Source organism: Seriola dumerili, unplaced genomic scaffold (genome assembly GCF_002260705.1).
Source record: "Seriola dumerili isolate Sdu_G_001 unplaced genomic scaffold, Sdu_1.0 BDQW01000025.1, whole genome shotgun sequence".
NCBI classification, from domain to species: domain Eukaryota; kingdom Metazoa; phylum Chordata; class Actinopteri; order Carangiformes; family Carangidae; genus Seriola; species Seriola dumerili.
In genome coordinates, this window is record NW_019174280.1 from 9,665,439 (window position 1) to 9,684,323 (window position 18,885).

An 18,885-nucleotide genomic window follows, 5' to 3' on the forward strand; every position below is an offset into this window, starting at 1 on the left:
AAGTATAGCATAAATAAAATAAAGATCAGCCATGCTTTGCATTTGCACATCTTATAATGATCACATTAAGTAGAAGAGAATGAAACAGATTTGTTTAGGAGAGCAAAGTGGAGAAATACCGCAGAAGTCAGCAATGCACACAGAGCAGAATAAAACCATATGCTGTAAAAACTAAAATGTAACATGAGCCCAGCTGAAAAGGGATGAACACTCGGTGACAGTAGTAGGTTAGGTCAGGTTTTGCAGGAAGAATTCCTACAGAAAAAGAAAAACCCCATGAAGTCCATTAGGTGATGGGTGAGTTATGAACAACAGGTCATGAAAACCACCATGCGAAAAGCACCAAATGAAAAGAGTAAGAGAAAACCTTATACAACTTGCAAAAAAGATCTAAAAAAACAATCAAATATAGAAGTGAAAAAGATAACAGCAGGTACAGTGAGAGACTGAGGAAAGAAGAGAACTTCAAAAAAAAAAAAAAAGGGGCAAAACAAATGAATGATAACACATTTTTCTTGCATACGGCATTGCTGCATCTGTGCAGGAAGACATGAAAATACAATTTTGAACCACTGCAATCCACTGCAAACAGCATTTGACCCGAACAACCTTTGCAGCAAATAAGGCTGTGACAGTCAGTTGCCGAGACAGAAACATCCACACAGACGTACCACTTGTTGCTGTTGAACACGTATCGTTGTAGCGGGAGAGGAGGTGAGACGTTTCTCCCACTGGTTGGGCTGAGGAGGAGAGGGAGGTGGCGCCTCCATAAAGGAGCGTTTTAGCTGGCTAATGCTAGCTTGGTGTTTCAGAACCTCGTCTTGGGTCTTATCATGGTCCTAATGGGGGAGTGGAGGAATAAGGGGGGGGAGGTGGGGTAAGGGAGAATAGGAAGGGATAGAGAGTAAATGAGATAAGTATGGTTGAATGAGGGAGGATGGGTGGAAGTGATGAGAATGGGATAAAAATGAAAGATGTGGGGCAGCGAATGGAAGGGAAAGAGCGTAGGAAAAGGTGGCAGGTCAAGGAAAAAGAGTGGGGAAAGGAATGAGCAGAGAAATGAGAAAGGAAGGTCGGAGTGAAGAGATTGAATGCAAGGATGGAAGCATGGAATGGAGCGAGAGAAATGTAATGGGGAAAGGAATAAGGAAAAGCGGGAGGTAGGAAGGGAAGGAGAGAGGGAGGGGTGGGAAGGGGAAAAATTCGGTTCAATAGAACACAGGAACATTAGTCTGTCAATCAGGAGGGAAACAAGATGGATGCTCTGCCTCGCTGAAGCCTTGTTTGAGGGGTCTGGAACGAATTCTTAATATAGGCTTTTCACCAGTATTTTGCTCAAGCACACACGTGTACTTGTTTGTGTGTGTGTGTGTGTGTGTGTGTGTGTGTGTGTGTGTATAAGCAGGCTGCAGTGAAACAGAGCTTCTCCATCTTGTTGGGGAGTTTTTCCTTCAGCAGGCCAGGAACAGCAGGGCAGACTGTAAAACATGGAGCTGATAGTGGTGATCACTGTAACCCTGACCTGCTCTCTTTCTCCCTCTGCCTGCCTGTCAGTTCTTAGCAGTTTTGCTAACTTTCTCATTTGTCCTTATTTACAAACACTTCTTAGTGAATGTTTCTGCCTCCCTATCTCATCTCCATCGTTTCATCTCCTTGGTTCCTATGCTCTTTCCTCCTCCCCTGACCTCCCTACTACTGACTACAAATATTTTTGTCTTGAGGAGACGGCACCATGATAAAGAAGTCATTCATCAGAAACTGACAGACTGAAACCACACTTTGATGAATTTTCCTAATCTACTCTTATTCTACATTCTTTAAGAAAATATTCCTAGGTTTAGTTTTCTAATCCCTCAGTTTAGAGTACGAGTATGCTACAGATACCAGACAGCAAAGCATCACTATCAGTCCCATGTTGAACAAAAGGATGTGTTGTTGTTGTTGTTATTTTAGTATGTTATCAAACCACACATCACTCAATGCTTGCAGCCAATCACCAGAAAACAGGAAGAGAGCTCCTCATACAGGTTAGGGAGGCATGATTAGTCAGGTTAGACACAGCTGCCTGGCAATAATCAAACTCTTTGACCAGTCAAGGATTGGAAATACAACAAGATAAAATGGTCACAAAACAGCGTTCAACATGCACGGAGCATGCATGGAAGTCACGTTCACACACCGCTGACCTATTCACAAAGCAGCCATTGTGAACACTCAGGCTGGGAAATTTCCTGAAAGAGAAGGTCTCATCTGTCCTGTTGTGTACCAATACAGACTTAAAATAGATGTTTTGCATTTCATAGATTCGATGCTGAAAATATCTTGGTTTCCCTACAACACTTCAGTCAACCTGAACCTCATTTCCATCATCAGTTACATGCATAACCTCCAGTTAACTTTCTTGACCTGATTAATTCAAGCAGTTGCCGTGGTTTGTTAAAGCTAAAAATCACTGATGTTTGACATATTAAAGCCTTGTTATGTTGCTATAGCAAACATGACAAATCTAAGTCCAATAATCATTCTCCCTCTGGCTCTTTTTGACTCTTTTTGAAGTGACTCCTTTCATATTACATGTAATTATTTGACCCACTGTTCATATAGAATTATTGATTTGTGCAGCTTTAAGTGACATTTGTTTTATACATCATATACATTTCAGTTCAATTTTCTAGCCCAGCTGTTCAAAATGGCTGCCAAGTGAATTAGGACGATTGCAACCTTGTCATATAGAACTCTTTCAATAACAGAAAAATTACAAAAAAAATCTCAAAACAGCTGGAACTGAGTGAAGACTTGATCAACCAACATCCACACACACATGCATGCACAGACACAGAGCCTGAGAGTGCGAGAGGGCAGCAGTCTTATACAGAATGGTACAGAGGAAGTTGTAGTTCTGATGGCGTCAGAGTACACAGAAACATGTAGTTCTTATTTTCAGCCATCAGACGACGCCAGTACGAACCTCCAACATTAAATTACTGTGCCTCACATAAATATTGTCCCCATGCACTCTCATTGGACTCTGGAAGGCAGACATACAGCAAAAAATGAAATGGTGAAAATTAATTAAAAAATAGAAATAAAGTTAACAAAAAATAAAATCAGTGTATTTTAACTGTAACTGTACAAAATAAAACAAAATGCAACAAAAATAATAACAATTGAATAAATTACAAATCATTAAATAAATCATAATCAAATGAGTAAATCGGGTATAAATAAAAAATAAAATAAGAGGAAAAAAAAAAAAGTCAGGGGCAGAGGTGGTGACGCGGCCAAAAAAGTCTCAAACTGTGAAGAAGGCGGGACGGTGGGTACAAGTACAAATTAAAAACATTTTGGTATTCTGATGTTACTATGAATAAAATGGTGCTGGCACTCGTACCCATGTTTACACAATTCAAAGCATTCATAACATCACAAAACCAACAAACATTTGCACAAACCAACAAACCCCAATGTGCTTTGAGTGAAACAACAATAATGATCAAAAGCACAGATATGAACCACAAAGCAAACGAAAACTGTGAAACCACAAACCACAGCAGAGCAACCGAAAGTGAAGATTTTGGGTGAAAGTGCCCATTCAGGATCAGTTTTTACTCTCAGGCCCCAATCTGCAATCCTCATGTAAAATGAAGGATGGCACAAGAGACATGTTTATAACTAAACAGCCTTAAATGTCAATTTGAATATTCTTAAATGTTTTCTGCACACATATTCCAGATTGGGCCTTCAGTAGCTGAGAACTGACTTTATCTCCTCACATTAGGGCAACTTCACCCTAAATAGGTGAACCAAACCAACAAACCAACCAACACGGCGAGAGCAAATGGTTGACAGACCAAATACACAATCAAATAACCAATAACAGTGTGTGAACCTGAGAGAGGGCAACCTCACTGGCTCCAAGTGACTGTTGATGGGGTAGTCAGGGAGAGAATAAGGAGAGGTTAGGTATATTGCTCCACTACACCATAAAACCAGGTGCATTCAATATTCACAACCACCTTTACACTAGTTCAAAGCAAAGTATCTTTTATCACTCCTACATTTTTTTTTCTTTTCTTTTTTCTTTTTTTTTTTTAAAGAATTTGCAAAGCATGCTGGGGAAAGACAGGCCTTACAGACCTGGGTAGGTGTAGCTTCAACATCACCAGGGCTTAAGTCCACCTCCTTAACCTTCAGTGTCGTAGTCATGGCGATGTTAGTCATGACAAAATGAGGAGGGTGGGGGCACGAAGAAAGAAAAAAATGAAATGGATGATGGGAAAAGCTATTTTCTTTCCCAGCAACCTCAGTGTTAGGGAGGACTGCTGGTCATGTGACCTTTGCACCAAACCCACAAACCCACCAACACATGACAGGAGATAATGGTCAATAAAGGGAGACAGCAGATGCTACAGACTGCTCTTTACAGTCTGCATGTATATTCTTATCCTATGATACAAATTTAGAGCATGTTGAAAACCAAGTCAGATTCACCGTATCTACAACAAGTAAAATGCTACAGCTACTACAGTTCCCGTGTATGCTTTTAGGACACCAATGCTACTTTTAAGTCAAGAAGATTATGGAGCTATTTTCTTGGTATTAAGTGCTACACCATGATGTTTTCCACCAAAGATCAACTTTTACTTCTAATTAGTTACTCTGGCAATGAGCAATATGTCAGTATTCTTTCCATCTCGTCTTTTGATTACACAGCTAAGTTCAACCAAGAAAATGCCACTTGGCCACCACAGAAATGCCATTATACATTTACTTAAAACAAAGCAAACAACGGCCTCGGGTTTAAGAAAGAGTCCCGAACCTCAGGGATCAGGGTAAGTGTAACACTGTTTACTCTTAACATTCATTAGCAATAATATACAGATCTGATACGCTTTAAGTGCTATAGGGTTGAGCGGGGTTACAGCAGCTATCTGTATATACAGTTATAACAGCTAATCTACAACTTATCTTAATCTGCAGTACAAAGGCAAAATGCAGCAACATTTACTCAAAAATAATATCATTATTGCATTAGTGGTCATTTATCTTGCCTATTACCAGTTAATACCATTATGTTACATCTTTTGAGTGCTGAACACAGAGCAACTGCGTAAACGACTCTCAAAATATGTTCTGCACTTCACTACGTGTTATTGTATTTTGCCTTTGTAAGTTAAATCTTATAAGTCTCTCCCTCCCTCACACTCTCTGTTCTGTATATAAATCCCCTATTATACCTTATAGCTATATTAACAATATAGTAATAGTTTCTCTATTTCGACATTGATCCATTGTCCATTATCCACTCTGGATTTAAATACTTTGATTAATCTTCCTTATTCTACTCTTTGTTCCTTATAATGAACAATACAGTGCGGTTGGCAGGGTGCAGGGGTGGTAAGAAAAAAAGGAAATGTCAGGTACAGGAGGTGTTGGTGACACTCACAGACATAAGGTTAACACATTCAAACACAGGGGAGGACATAGGGAGAGAGGAGTGGAAGGGGGACGGTAGGGTGGGAAATCTGGTTATATGAGTGTATGTTTATGCAGCAGGATCACACATCTCTTGTGTCCAGGTAGCACTTGTGTGAGTGTGGTGCCTGATGCGAGGAGGTGTGTGTGTTTGTGTGAGAGGAGAAGCTTGGTTGTTGAAACCAGAGCTTGAATGATCATCAGGCCGATCGTTTGGCCTTTCACTGATAAACATTGGCAAAACTGCTTTTCGTTGACTGGAGACCACATTCTCTAGGTAACACAGGGTCAGGCCGAGGGGCGTGGCTAAAATCAGGGCCAAGACCAAAGACTGGCTCGCTGTCAGCATCACAACCAACAGGAAGACAACTAACAGGCAAGGGAGAAACAGAGGAGAAGGATTTAGAAGGTAGCGATGTACAGAGGCAGTTAGGTTAGAGCGAGAGGAAGAGGAGAGAGTCAGGAGAGAAAAAAGGTAGGAGGAAAAGGGCAGAGAAGAGAGGGAGGAGAGGGAGGAAAAGGAAGAGACATTTGGAGGACAGGTGAGAGAAGACACCAAGGGCAAACAAAGTTGTGTTGGTTGCAAAGGACAAGCTGGAACCAAACTCATGAACTTTGTAGGGAGATAAGAGGTAAAAAAGGTCAGAAAATGATTCATTTTTTTTGCTGAACTGTTAAGAATTTGACATAATCTGGACGTAGTCATGTTGGAAATAATAGATTTGGGGGCACTGTAAGTAAAAGTCTTTAGATTCTCTGCTGACTTGGATATTCGCTTGGATACAGTGAGGGTCAAAATGCTCAGCTTCTTTATTAATCCTGAAAATAGCTTTGTAGGCAGACATTTTCCATTCTTCCCCAATATGGAGAGAAAACACAGGATGAACGAAACATATCTGACCACTCCTCTCAGAGAGAACCAGCTCCGCCAATTGAGTAGTCCAGATGTTGCTCTGGTTTCAGCCTTGCAGCTCTCCTCAACTCCCAAAACCTCTGCCGTGTAAGTTTGGGAGCCAGTGAATGGGTTACAGGCTTGAGGGTTTTGTGCATGGTGTTCAAAATCAGCCGACTGCTGATCGGAGGTGATGGAAACGTATGAGGGAAGAGGCCAAGGTGTGTGTGAGGCAGCTGTGTCGTCAATAAGGTCGTCATCTTCGGAGATGTCTGACAGTCCATGGTCGAGCTCAGAGATAGAGTCGAGGGATGGGGGGATGGAGGAGAGTGAGGATGATGAGGAGAAGGACAGAGGAAACATGAAGATTGACTGATGGAGGAGGATTGAAGGAGAGAAAAGCGCAGACCGGAAGAAGAAGGAAAAGGAGAGGAAGAAGGAGACAACAAGACAGAGGAACAAACAAAAAAGTGGGTAAGAGACATAGAGTGGGTGGGGAAAAGAAAGGAGACACCCATGCACACATATCCACAAAGTGCAGGACCAAGCAGCGAAGAAGTAAAATAAGTTAAACATAAAACCAAAACATCCAACATAGGGTGCATTAAATACAAATAATTTCATTTTTTATTTTCATGAAATTATGGTAAAAATGAGAGCATGCAAGAGAGGAGTGAGGAGAGCAAAAAAAAAAAAAGGGGGTGTGAAGGAAAAAAGAGAGAGGGAAAGAGACATAACATTAGTCAGTGAACAGCACACCACAATAGGTTAAAAGTGAACATAGCAGGGCAGAGCATAGAGCAGATTACAGTTGTGTGCAGAAACAGTGTCTACAGGGTGTCGCCACTAAGCGAGGGTTAAGACAGAGTCCACAGTGCCGGGGTGTGAGCGAAGGTTAGGAGGAGGAAAGGGAAAGTGTGGGGTGAAACAGGAGGCATGCATAACATACAGTAGTAATTAATATATACCCCTGTGCTGGGCACAGGCGGGCTTGGTTTAGGGCTGGCCTAGGTCCTGCTAGTGCACACAGATCATTACTACAGGACACTTGTGAGTGGAGATGCCAGAAGATGCAACCTCTAACCATGCATACCTTCATGGCTACCTTAGCCGCTCTGGTAAAGACTGTAGCTGCAAATGCTAATAGACTTTCTCTGTCAGTCTAGTTGGTCTGTGTCCCCCCTCTTGTTCACACACATATGCACATATTAAGGAGACAAAAGGCCAAAGCTGGCTGCCTCCTGTTCCTTGTAGTGATCCACCTAGTGGAAAAAAAGTATCTGAAAAATCATGTGAAAACAGAAATGAAACAAGTGAATGACTCTTTGTCAACACCTACAGATCAGTAGTCATCAAGCAAAAGCCCATTAAGTGTCCTGATACAAAAAGAGCCCCACACCTGTCTGACGTGGCCAGTTATGATTCTGTCATTTCATCCTGAGGATTAAATGTCTTGAGACAACAATTTGAAACTGCACTTGTTGGTGCTGCGGACAAAGCCAAGCCTCCAGGCTTACATTTCAGCTCTGGTGCCATTATTATTCACTTGTAGCCTATTCTTTGAGGATCACTTTTATAAATCATTGGCTCAGTGTGGAAATATCAAACCTGCTTTACCATTTCATTGTTCCCACCCAGATATAAGCCACATCCTGCTATGGTGATTCTCAGATATATACAGATATATACAGCTCCAGATATACAGTGCAGATGGACCTGCAGACTGGGCCCACAGTAATGCTTCTTCTTCTTGGCTTACACACAGAATAGTGGTCCTGGTCTTCCCCATGTGCATACAACATATTAACATAACAGCATAGCAACCAAAAGTGTGTCTTAATTAAAAATGTTGATTTTTACAGACACACTAGGAATTGATGTATGCAACATTAAATCGACAAGTGCTTCTATATGATTCACTTGATGCTGAGACAAAGTCTCAGATAGAAACATACATTTTTTATCTTTCCTTCACCCAGGTAAATACTGTCTGTCTGTCTCTGACACAAAAAGACAAACAGTTCCTGTGGGACAATGTGGTTTCCAAAATACGATAAAGACAACAAATAACGAAACAGAAAGACTTGCTAGACTTTTCTGTGCTGTTTTTCCGAACACGCAAACTTTTATCCACACACAATGTAAAATCACACACACACACGCACACACACACAAACACACCTTAGAGTCAGAGTGGAGCTCCAGGCGGTGCTCACGTCCGTTCTCAGCTGTGTCTCTGCCGGCCTCAGTAATGCTGATCACTGGTGCTAAAGGAATGAGAAAAAAACTAAATAAATGAATAAAAACTCAACTTGTCAACAAATTTTCACACAGTGACAATTGCCTAAATCTTCCGCTGACAACTTTGATCTTTGACCAATTCAGGGTAAAGTGTTATTTTTCATTGACATAAGACTTTTTGTACACATGTTGGTCAGAGCCATATTTAACCAAAACAGTGAGGATAGATACTTAAAAAAATTACTGCACATGCATGAATTTCACAGAATTAATTCCATTTACTCCTTAACAATGCTGCTGGCTTGCAGTGGATTCATGTGTCCAGCAGGGGACAATGTAAGCTAGTGGAGTAAACCTGACAGATGAAACAGCAGTACACAGCTGCACGCAGTGGGATCTGTTACTGCAAATCCGGAAAACCACAGAAACGGTGTTAATTGTGTTCCAAAGACAATAAAATATGTATTTGATATTGTGAAAACGGCTCATTTGAGCCTCATGAAGTTAATAAAGTATCATGATTCTGTAAAAATTCAGACAGTATTAGTTCTAGTTACATTTCTACAGCATATGAGGTCATTTATAAGATAGGAGCCATTGAGTACTTGTTAATTTTTGTGCAGTGCATGCCAAATTCGAAGAATTTGTGTGATCTGTGCTGTAGTTTTCCATTTTGTTTTCTGCCAGGACATTTTATTGATGTGAGAGTGACTGTATATTTCTTTCATTATAAGGGCCTATTTCTTTGACATACAAATAACATTCTTTCTTCATTTTTTTTTTCTTTCTCCTTCTGTCTCTCTGTGTGTGACAGGAAACATATGCTGTAGCTATTTCCTGTATCTGGTCAGACACAGTGCATTTCACACATACACACACACACACACACACACACACACACACACACACACACACACACACACACACACACACACGAGCCCACTTCCACATCATTCCTTCCATTCCTCTTTTCGTCTGTCTATCCATTCATTTAATATTGTTCAGAGTGAAGCTGGAATGTCATGTTTCACTGTCACTTTGTGAGTGTCTTGTGATTGCGTTACCTCCATCCAGACTGCGGCTAATGCGTTTTGAGGAGGTGCGTTCAAAGTTGGGTGCAGGTCGGTCTATAAGGGAGCTGGCCAGGCGGGTCTGGGCCTGTGTTCGTCCGCTGTAGCGGAACTTAGAACCCAGAGTCAAGAAGCGAGCCTTGGTTGGAGGTTCTGGAGCATTTAACCTAGAGACAAGAGACAGAGACGGAAGGTAACAGGAAGGGAAACAATGACGGGGGAATGCAGTAGAGGAGCATGCATTTTAAAACGTATTCAGAGTGATTTACTTTGCAATAAAACTAAATAGTTACAGTTACATATCCATGCAGGAGAGAGGCGGAATGTTTCCAGACAAGTCCCCCTTCAACAGGATATTAAAGCTTACTCTTCTCTCTCTCTATCACACAGACACCCAAACATACAGATAGAGCGCACACTTGCAGCAATGCTGGGCACTTCTTTCATCTTTGTGCAGATGTATTAGTGTGTATGTTTTACCCCAGGCATCAGACTAGTTAAACAACTATGAGATACACTCTTTCCATTTGTTTTCTGGCAAGAGACACAGTGTTTTCTTGAGCCTGATGAAGCACAGGTTTCTTCATTGAATGTTACCTAACAAGCTGTTTTGATACCCTGAACACAAGAATGTACATCTCTGAAATCCTTGTCCATACACAGTACATGTGTTCTTCGTAGTGTGTGTTTTTCTTCGTAGTGTGTGTTTTTCTTCGTAGTGTGTGTTTGAGTGTGTGCATTTCTACCTGAAGAAACTGTGATTCTCCACGCAGACTTTCCACAGCCTTTTGGCAGATCGATGATTCTGGAGTTTGAATCCCACTGTGCTCTCAAACTGCTCCGTCTATCAAAGAAAAGATATTTTATCCACCACAGGAGAAACTATCTCAAGCTATGTACAGTATGCTATGTATATTCTGTTATGTTAACACTGGAGAAAATCATTTCTGGTTTTGCATTCTTGTGTGTAGGAGGGAGGAAATCTCAGTATTCACAGTCTGTATTCACAGTCTGTGTTTACACATGTGTATGTGCCTGGGTACATACCTCTCCTGGTCTGATCTTAATGTAGAAGTTGTTCCTCTTGTATGAAATCTTGAGTATTTTGGGCCAAGCGAAACGATTTATCCGAAGTCTGTCTTTGTAAACCAGGAGTCCGTTGGCACACACACCGAGCATGATGTCCACACCCTCAGAATCCTGTAACAGACAGATACAAATGTACATGAAATACATTTTATTGTGAAATTATTAATTAATCTCTGTGAAACAGCTGTATATTTAGCCACTTGTTAGGCTAAATCAGATCATACTGTAAGCCAATTGATTTCTAAAGTAGTCTGCTTAAGGTCAACAAAAACTCAATTACCACACACACACACACACAAACACTGTCATTCAGTACGGTAACATAGTTAGCTGGAAGACTAACTCACTAACAAAGCTTTTAAGTCCAAGGCCATCTGGTAATGGTAAGGGGGGTATTGATTACAGCAGTGAATTAACACAGGAAAAATCTGTTGGACTAATGGAGGAAGCAATATGTTGATAATGGACAGTTTACTGGGACACACACACACAGACGTCACATGGCTTTGCCATGCTATTAGCTAGTCACCGATCTCTGTCCTTGTGCTGCCACTACAGATACATTTCAGCTCTTTGGCTTAGACACATTAACAGAGTAGATGGAGGAGGAAAACAATTTCCCATTCCTTTCTGTTGTTTCAGTGAATAAATAAACACTCTTCAGTGGCTGCAGCAAGAAGCATGTGGTGTTTGAAGTTAAGATTACTAGTGATCACCATCACTCAGTCACTCACTCTGGAAGAGAGGGCCTCAGTTATGAAGGTAATCTCAACCACATGTTGTAGATACTCCTTTTATTCAATATTACTCAACAATTGGAATAAAAGATGGATGTAACGTTGCAGCTTGACTTTGAACACTTAAAAATAGAACTGAAATGAACTGAAACCTAGAGTATCTGAAACATCCACGCTAAAATACTACTATATATCAGGGTTTGAATTTTCAGTGGAGTTAATGCTTCTTTAAATAAAATCAACTTGCTTATTAATCTACCAAGTGTATTCTGCTTTTTGTCCCTGCTGCTGTCACACTATTCAAATCATCACTGTTGACAGCACTACTGTCTCTGCATACTGGGACACGCTTTACGCAAATAGTTCATGGAATAACTGCATTTCATGGTGCTAACACAGTTATCTGCAAACAAAAACACTAAACCGACCTACGTGTTCCATTAGTTAAAGTGTAACTTTTCTTATTTTATTTTTTATTGTAAGTTCACTCCGTTGCAGTCACAAAAAACAAACGTCTTTTGTTTCAACAAACAGTTACAGTTATTATTCAGGTTCAGATTAATGTCAGTGTGAAACAGTGACTCAACAAATTAGCTCCTGATTTTAAATTGTGAGAAACTGACAACAAAACATAACATTCACCACTGCCACAAATGTGTCCTGTTATCAGACAATGTTGTGTCTATGATGAGAAGATCTACAATCAGCCAGTTGACGCAGGTTGAAAAACACAATTCCACTGCCAAACACCAACTTAGAAAAGCCTCGCACACAACCACGAATGATCAAATGTGCCAAATTTGACATTAGTTAAACACAGAAACATTAATCTGTGTTTGTTCAACATGATTCTGATAATCCAGGGTGGTGTGACAAACAGTATTTGACAGGGTTTCTTTGTGGATTTTGCGGTTACAAACCTTGCACAACAAATTAATGGTACAAGACAGAAATAGATCTGCTGCTTGAATTCCCACAACTTTGGTATGCCATAAAAAAAGATTTCAACATTTGAAACGCTCTCTCTGCTGCTCTCATCTTTTCCCCTGGTTCTCTGTCTCTGTGTTGCAAACAAGTGGAGCATGCCCTTAAAGGGGACTCGTCTCGTTCTATCTTTAAAGGATCTGTCCCCGTCTCACTCCAACCTCGTCTCCGTCCTCCATTTCTTTGTCACTCCTCACTGTCCTCAACCTCACATCCTCTCTTTCTATTTAAAGACTCCATCTTTCCCTCTCTCATGCATATTTCTCCTATATTTTCTGCCTGTCTTGCACAAAGACACACAAACATACTCAGACACACATGGAAACATGCACGCACTCTGCTGATGGCCTGCTATCCCAGTGAGAGAGAGACTGGCTGTTCCCATGGCAATGGCCTCCCTGAGTGTTTGTACAGCTGACACACACACACACACACACACACACACACACACACACACACACACACACACAACCACACAGATACAGTGACACAAACATGCAGACACAGTGGCACATTCGTCCTACATCAAAGAAACTCTGCTACTCCCCAGATGTCGATAACGAGGAGAGGAGAGGAGAGGAGAGGAGAGGAGAGGAGAGGAGGATTCATTTGTACCTTAGCATGGTGCAGGTCCACTCCATACATGGACAGTTTCTTGGCATTTTCTAGAAACTGGGCATCAGCCTGTGCTGGTGTCATTCCCCTAAACACACAAAAGCCAATTTACTACAAACATCCTCAGATTAAAAATAATATAAAGGCATAAACCCAAAATGTTCAGATCATACAGTACATTAAAAAGATTCAGTCATGATCGATGTACTAGAGGTTACAATAATAAGACAAATCTACAGCTTTTAATGACAAATGTTGTCAGACGTTGTTTTCCCTCAACTACAAGAGCCTGTTCTCTCTGACCTGTGGGACTTGTGGAGTTCAAGAATCTTCTCCTCCATCTCTTTGTTCTGATTGGGAGCAAAGGTCAGCTGGCTAATGTAGTCCAGCGGCCGAGGCTGGTCGGGTTCACAGTCACCGAGCTCTGCCTGTAAACCAATAAAGGACAGTCAATTCACCTAGACACAGAAGCAGACAAGGTCACATCTGGAAACTGCACATTTGGTAGCTCCTTACCCACCTGCAGATGCACTGCACACGCACGCACGCACGCACGCACGCACGCACGCACGCACGCACGCACGCACGCACGCACGCACGCACGCACGCACGCACGCACGCACGCACGCACGCACACACACACACACACACACACACACACACAGTACTGTACCTGCAATGTGTATGACCCCAGCAGAGCGTGAGTGACAAATGAGCAAGGCAGTCGACCAGAAGCCACATCTTCACGGAGCTGCAGGCACAACAGGTACCTACGAGAAAGGGAAATGGAGAGAAGGACTGCTTTTCAGTGAACTGAAGTCTTTTCACAATGAGAAGAAAAAAAGATGTAGGCCTTTCTTTGAACTAAAACCAGCCCATTCAGTCATGATAATAATAAAATGAACTGTGTAGCCAAATTGCCTCTCCTCCTGTGAGGCCCAAGCGCAGGGTCAGCTGGTGTGGATTAAACGTCTTCGTTGGTGCTGTATTTGTTGCGCACTGTTCTTAGTATGCTGGTACACTGGTTTGTTGGAATAACCTTATGTCTAATCCTCACCATCACATACACAAACTCAGTTGCGTAACATGTATGTTTGCAGTTAAGTGAACTGTCTGGTGGTCGTGTGGATTTACAGCAGAGTCAGCTTTCCTCTGCAGTAAATCTCTATGGAAGAATTCATTTCGTGTGTGGAGCTTCTGTATGACTGATGCAGACACCTCAGGGTGCTGGTAAATGTATCACTCTGGTCACTGAAAAATGTCATTCAAAGTCACCTCAGCAGGACCAACACTTGCTGACACGGAGGCTTAAACCTCAGTCATCTAGCTCCAGGGTTTCTCTTCACTGAGCCAGTGTACTGCACCAGGACAATCTTGTATTTACTGTAAGTGAATCAACATAGTACCGTCTGTGTAAAACCCTGTGAAAAATAGCTATGAGTAACAATTAATCTGCCTATTGAAACTTAACAAAAGATAAATAGGCAGAATGATACCTCGATAGTGCTGGAGGAACAACAGCAGTTCCTGTAGCCACCCAGTGCTGGTCCTTTGTTGCTACTTGTCTAAGTGAGTATATGCATGTTAGTGAGTGTGTTTTTGTGTGTCCTCAATTAGCCTTTTTCACTTCAACCATCAGAGAAGTTGTTCGCTCCATTAGACATACACTTCACCCTAAATGCTGTGTACTTGGAGCATGCCTGTGTGTGTGTGTGCATATGTCTAAATACAAATGAATTTAAGATGTGCACAATACCTTTTTTAAACTTCTGTTTATTGCAGAGCTTGTTGGGCATGGCTACAGTGTACTGATTTTGCACCAATCAATATTTTTACATTGACAATCAAAGGTGTCATGTGGAGAATTATTGCCTATTTCTGCAGTTCCCTCGGCTCTATAGATCATTTTAACCTTTTTACATCTTATTGTTTTGTTTTGACAACCTGTTACTTTAATGATTTTGCTCACTGTCACCTATTTACCTCATATCGCAGATACTGTATATCAACTGTATGCTGCCTGCGCAACAGATATTTTTCTGAGGCTGGTGGAGACTAAAAACTGCGCTAAAAGGAGAGTGAATGTTAACACTTACATTTGTCAGGCAGCAAGAAACACAACTCCAAACGAATACTAATGTCTCTGTGTCTGTGCAGGTAGGCAACTGTTTCCTAACACGCTTTCTATAACAACTTGGTGATAATATGTCAGTGTTGTGTTTACAGCTTGTTCCATTGCCCTAGATTTAAGTAAACAATGGTACATCTCTGACGTGTGTGTGTGCGTATGTGTGTGAGCGCGTGGATACGTGCGTGTACCTGGTAATGTCTTCAGTGAGCAGTGAGGGGTCAGGAGGGTAGAACTTGACATTGAATGCAAACTGCCAGTTGTTACCTGGAGAGAAGGAGATTGTTACTCAGAGTGATTTACAGCACAATAATATTACAAATGTATTCTAAGTGCAGGAGAATAATGCACAGATGAGAACTACAAAAACATAATCTAAAATCTGAGATTTTCATTTAGCATTATAATCAGGGTGGTCGGTATTTCTATGCATCTATTCAACGTTCTATCCATTTCCATCCGTCCCTCTGCCCATCTGTCTGTGCGTGTGTGTGAGTGAGGGCAACTAATGCAGAACAGCTTTTAGAAAGCACTAAGCCTGGTACATCACGCATGCATGCATGCATGCATACACACACACACACACACACACACACACACACACACACACACACACACACACACACACACACACAAATACGCAGCAGATCTGGTATTGCATAACCTCATTCTAATTTGACCAAATACCCAACTGTAATCTTTATCATCATCAGAAACAAAAACATGGTCAACCAACAATATCACCACTAATATCTCCATCATTGTGCTTCCTTTCTGAGAGCACTAAGTTCATTTCAATCTTCATTTGGCTTCAATTTCCTATTCTCGTTCCTGTGGGAGACCATATTGCCATGCCTGCCACCCTTGATATCTCCATCTTGTCTGTACTGATTGGCGCCACCCAGAAACACACATACACCCATGGACACACGCTTGATAAAAGATGGTGATCACATCATCTGGAAAATCCAACTGGGGAGAAGCTGACATCACATCGCGACCACTTCCTTCCCCAAGGTCACAGACACATCCACGTATACACACATACGCAAATGGACAGACAGCGATAAATCCTAACATGCAGAAACACACACAGACACACACCCTCCACAGCTGTGTCCCAGAGGAGCAGGAAGGATGGGGGACACTGAAATCAGATGAGAAAATTCAACAAAGACAATCTCACTGCAAAAAATGTATTATTTTTCAACTAATAACCATTTTGATAGTTATTGTAAACATATGGTACAACAATGAAAAGCATTAGGAGCAGATATTCCTGTCTCCTAGTCTGTGTGTCTCTGCTGGTGGGTGAATATCGATGTGTGTTAAGTGAAAGAGAAATGGCTGGGAGTGAGATTGAGTTTGTATGTTTTGTTAGCAGCACTAAGTGCTCTGGGAGTCTCTTGTGAGCACTTCTTCTTTCTACACAACCACAACCACCGATCATTCCTCCTCATGACACATAGAATATATATATAAAAACACACACGCATACATATAGTAACATACGCCCTATCTATCACCTCCCCAAGACCACTGCACTGTATCTGGCAACAATTCCTCCACTCCCTTCTTGTTAGCACTTTCTCTTCACCACCCACTATCCCACCCTTTTGGATGAACCATTCCATTAAAAGCCTATTTTTCTAAATAGAAATTAGACACGCATGCTTGGTTTTATGATTCTACAAAATTTAGCATTAGCGGAATTCCAGCTTGTGAAGCAATAAATAAGGAGGAACAATTGGAATTCCAGTTTAAATTAGTCAGCTCAGGCCTTCTTTTCATTACTTATGTGTTTATGTGGTAAAGCCAACAAAATCAAAATATCTGCCCATTAGTTCTCAATGTAGAAATTGAACAGAATTGTCTGCAAATGGATAATGACAGTGCCCTGACAGTATCAGCATGGTGCGACACCCAAAAGTTGGTCTGATTATGGGAGGAACATGAATCCTGCTGTTAAACATTAACAACAGCCACTAAATTCAGACTCCTCAGCTTTTCTGCTTGGCTTCCAGCGAAATTAAGCATGACCTCTAGAGTAAGACGAAATCTTGTTCTCATTACCTGTAAAAGTGAAATCTAAGAAGGAACTCACTTGATCACTCAGAACTACCACTGAATGTTTTACTTCCAGTGGTACTTAGGTTAGACTTGAGGACTGACAGTTTTCATTGCTGAACTTCAATGCATAGCATTTCTTCCAATGAAAATCATTTGACTTCAGACAGCTCAGTTCTTTGGTCCAAGTTTGATTTCCATTGGCTCTCAGTCTAGTTCTGATACCAGATACTTCACCTACTATTTCACAGTTTTCCCCCTTATTTTGCGGTCACATTTTCCTACATGTTTATCTTCCCTGCCAACATCTTCAAGGATGTTTACTGTATCAGAATTTTTTTGTCACTTTTTTTTCTGAGCAGATTTATCTCATTCTACTGGCCTTGCTGTTGAACACTTGTGGAATTTTTACCTTTTCTCCATTTTCGCATCCCACCCTTAAACCAGATTGTCAGAAACACAATAAGTGGACACACCCACATTGTTCTTGTCATAGTAACCTGTAATGTGGACAGGAGTCTCAGATGTAGAGCCTAACCATAGACAGAACCTCCATACCCACACCACAAAACAATAGCCCCAAGGAAATCTGTAGGGCAAAGTTGATCTCTGTACATACACATTACCTTTCCTGTGACTATTTCATAATAAAAGTCAACTCCTGTTTCACCAGTGAAATGCTTTTAATGTGAAGCTGCAGCAGAAGAAAATGTTTAGTTTTCATTTTTTATGGCAATGTAGCCCCAGATACCCGAGTGCAGACCGATGGTAGTTTAGAGCTCAATGGTGTCAAGCCTGTCATTTGTGTGGTACTTTGTGTGTACACACACAGGCAGAGGCATTCAACTCACATGAACACAGGCACACATGATAATTCTCTCTCTCTCTCTCTCTCTCTCTCTCTCTCTCTCTCTCTCTCTCTCTCTGTATTAACATTCACACACAGAAAAATGTTCACCAGATGCGCACCACTCATCCATGAACCACAGGCACACACAGCGACACAGCCACAAAAACACAGGCATGTACACTCACCACACATCCACATGAAACCACACACAGTCCTCACACACCCAGACATAACTACCTCACATGCACTAATTCTAAAATAACCCTTTATGAGCCAAAATTATATGTTTTTTCTAAGTCTTACTCTAAAAAAGTGTGACTGAGTTTCAGGCTGTGATTTAAAGCCTGTTTTGACTTATTAAAAAAAAGGAAGAAATGAAATAAAGTGCAAAAAGAAAAAGTTAAATTATGCCTTACAGGCACATTCTTCAAAAACCCTGGAAAAATAATTGAACAAGACACATTAAAAAGAACTAAGGATGTTATCACAAAGTGATGGCAGCTTTTCCAGTCTTATGGGCATGCTGCAAGTAAAAAAAAAAAAAAAAAAAAAGAGAAAAAAAAGATGAGATGACACGGATAAAGCTTCAGAGATGCCACACCTTGCCCTGCATTTAGAAATTAACAACAGGTAATAAAGAGATTGATAAATAATGGAGCAGAGTGAACACACTCTGGTAACCTCCTCTGCGCTGCCAGGCTGCTATTGTTGGGTTTCAGATGTCTCTGGGTTTGTTT

At 41.2% G+C, this 18,885-nt stretch overlaps 1 protein-coding gene across 3 annotated transcripts in view; it reads right to left on the bottom strand.

Annotated features, from left to right (window-relative positions):
• The window catches only part of epb41l2 (erythrocyte membrane protein band 4.1 like 2), a 48,455-nt gene that overhangs the window by 7,425 nt on the left and 22,145 nt on the right, over window positions 1-18,885 (bottom strand). For all 3 annotated transcript variants that reach the window (XM_022764460.1, XM_022764452.1, XM_022764445.1), the window contains exons 7-15: window positions 15,423-15,498; window positions 13,777-13,873; window positions 13,407-13,531; window positions 13,104-13,191; window positions 10,726-10,878; window positions 10,425-10,522; window positions 9,673-9,845; window positions 8,549-8,634; window positions 672-839 (exon numbers count right to left, since the gene is read on the bottom strand). In XM_022764460.1, coding sequence (XP_022620181.1) covers window positions 672-839; window positions 8,549-8,634; window positions 9,673-9,845; window positions 10,425-10,522; window positions 10,726-10,878; window positions 13,104-13,191; window positions 13,407-13,531; window positions 13,777-13,873; window positions 15,423-15,498 — 1,064 coding nt within the window. The remainder of the gene's footprint in view (window positions 1-671; window positions 840-8,548; window positions 8,635-9,672; window positions 9,846-10,424; window positions 10,523-10,725; window positions 10,879-13,103; window positions 13,192-13,406; window positions 13,532-13,776; window positions 13,874-15,422; window positions 15,499-18,885) is intronic.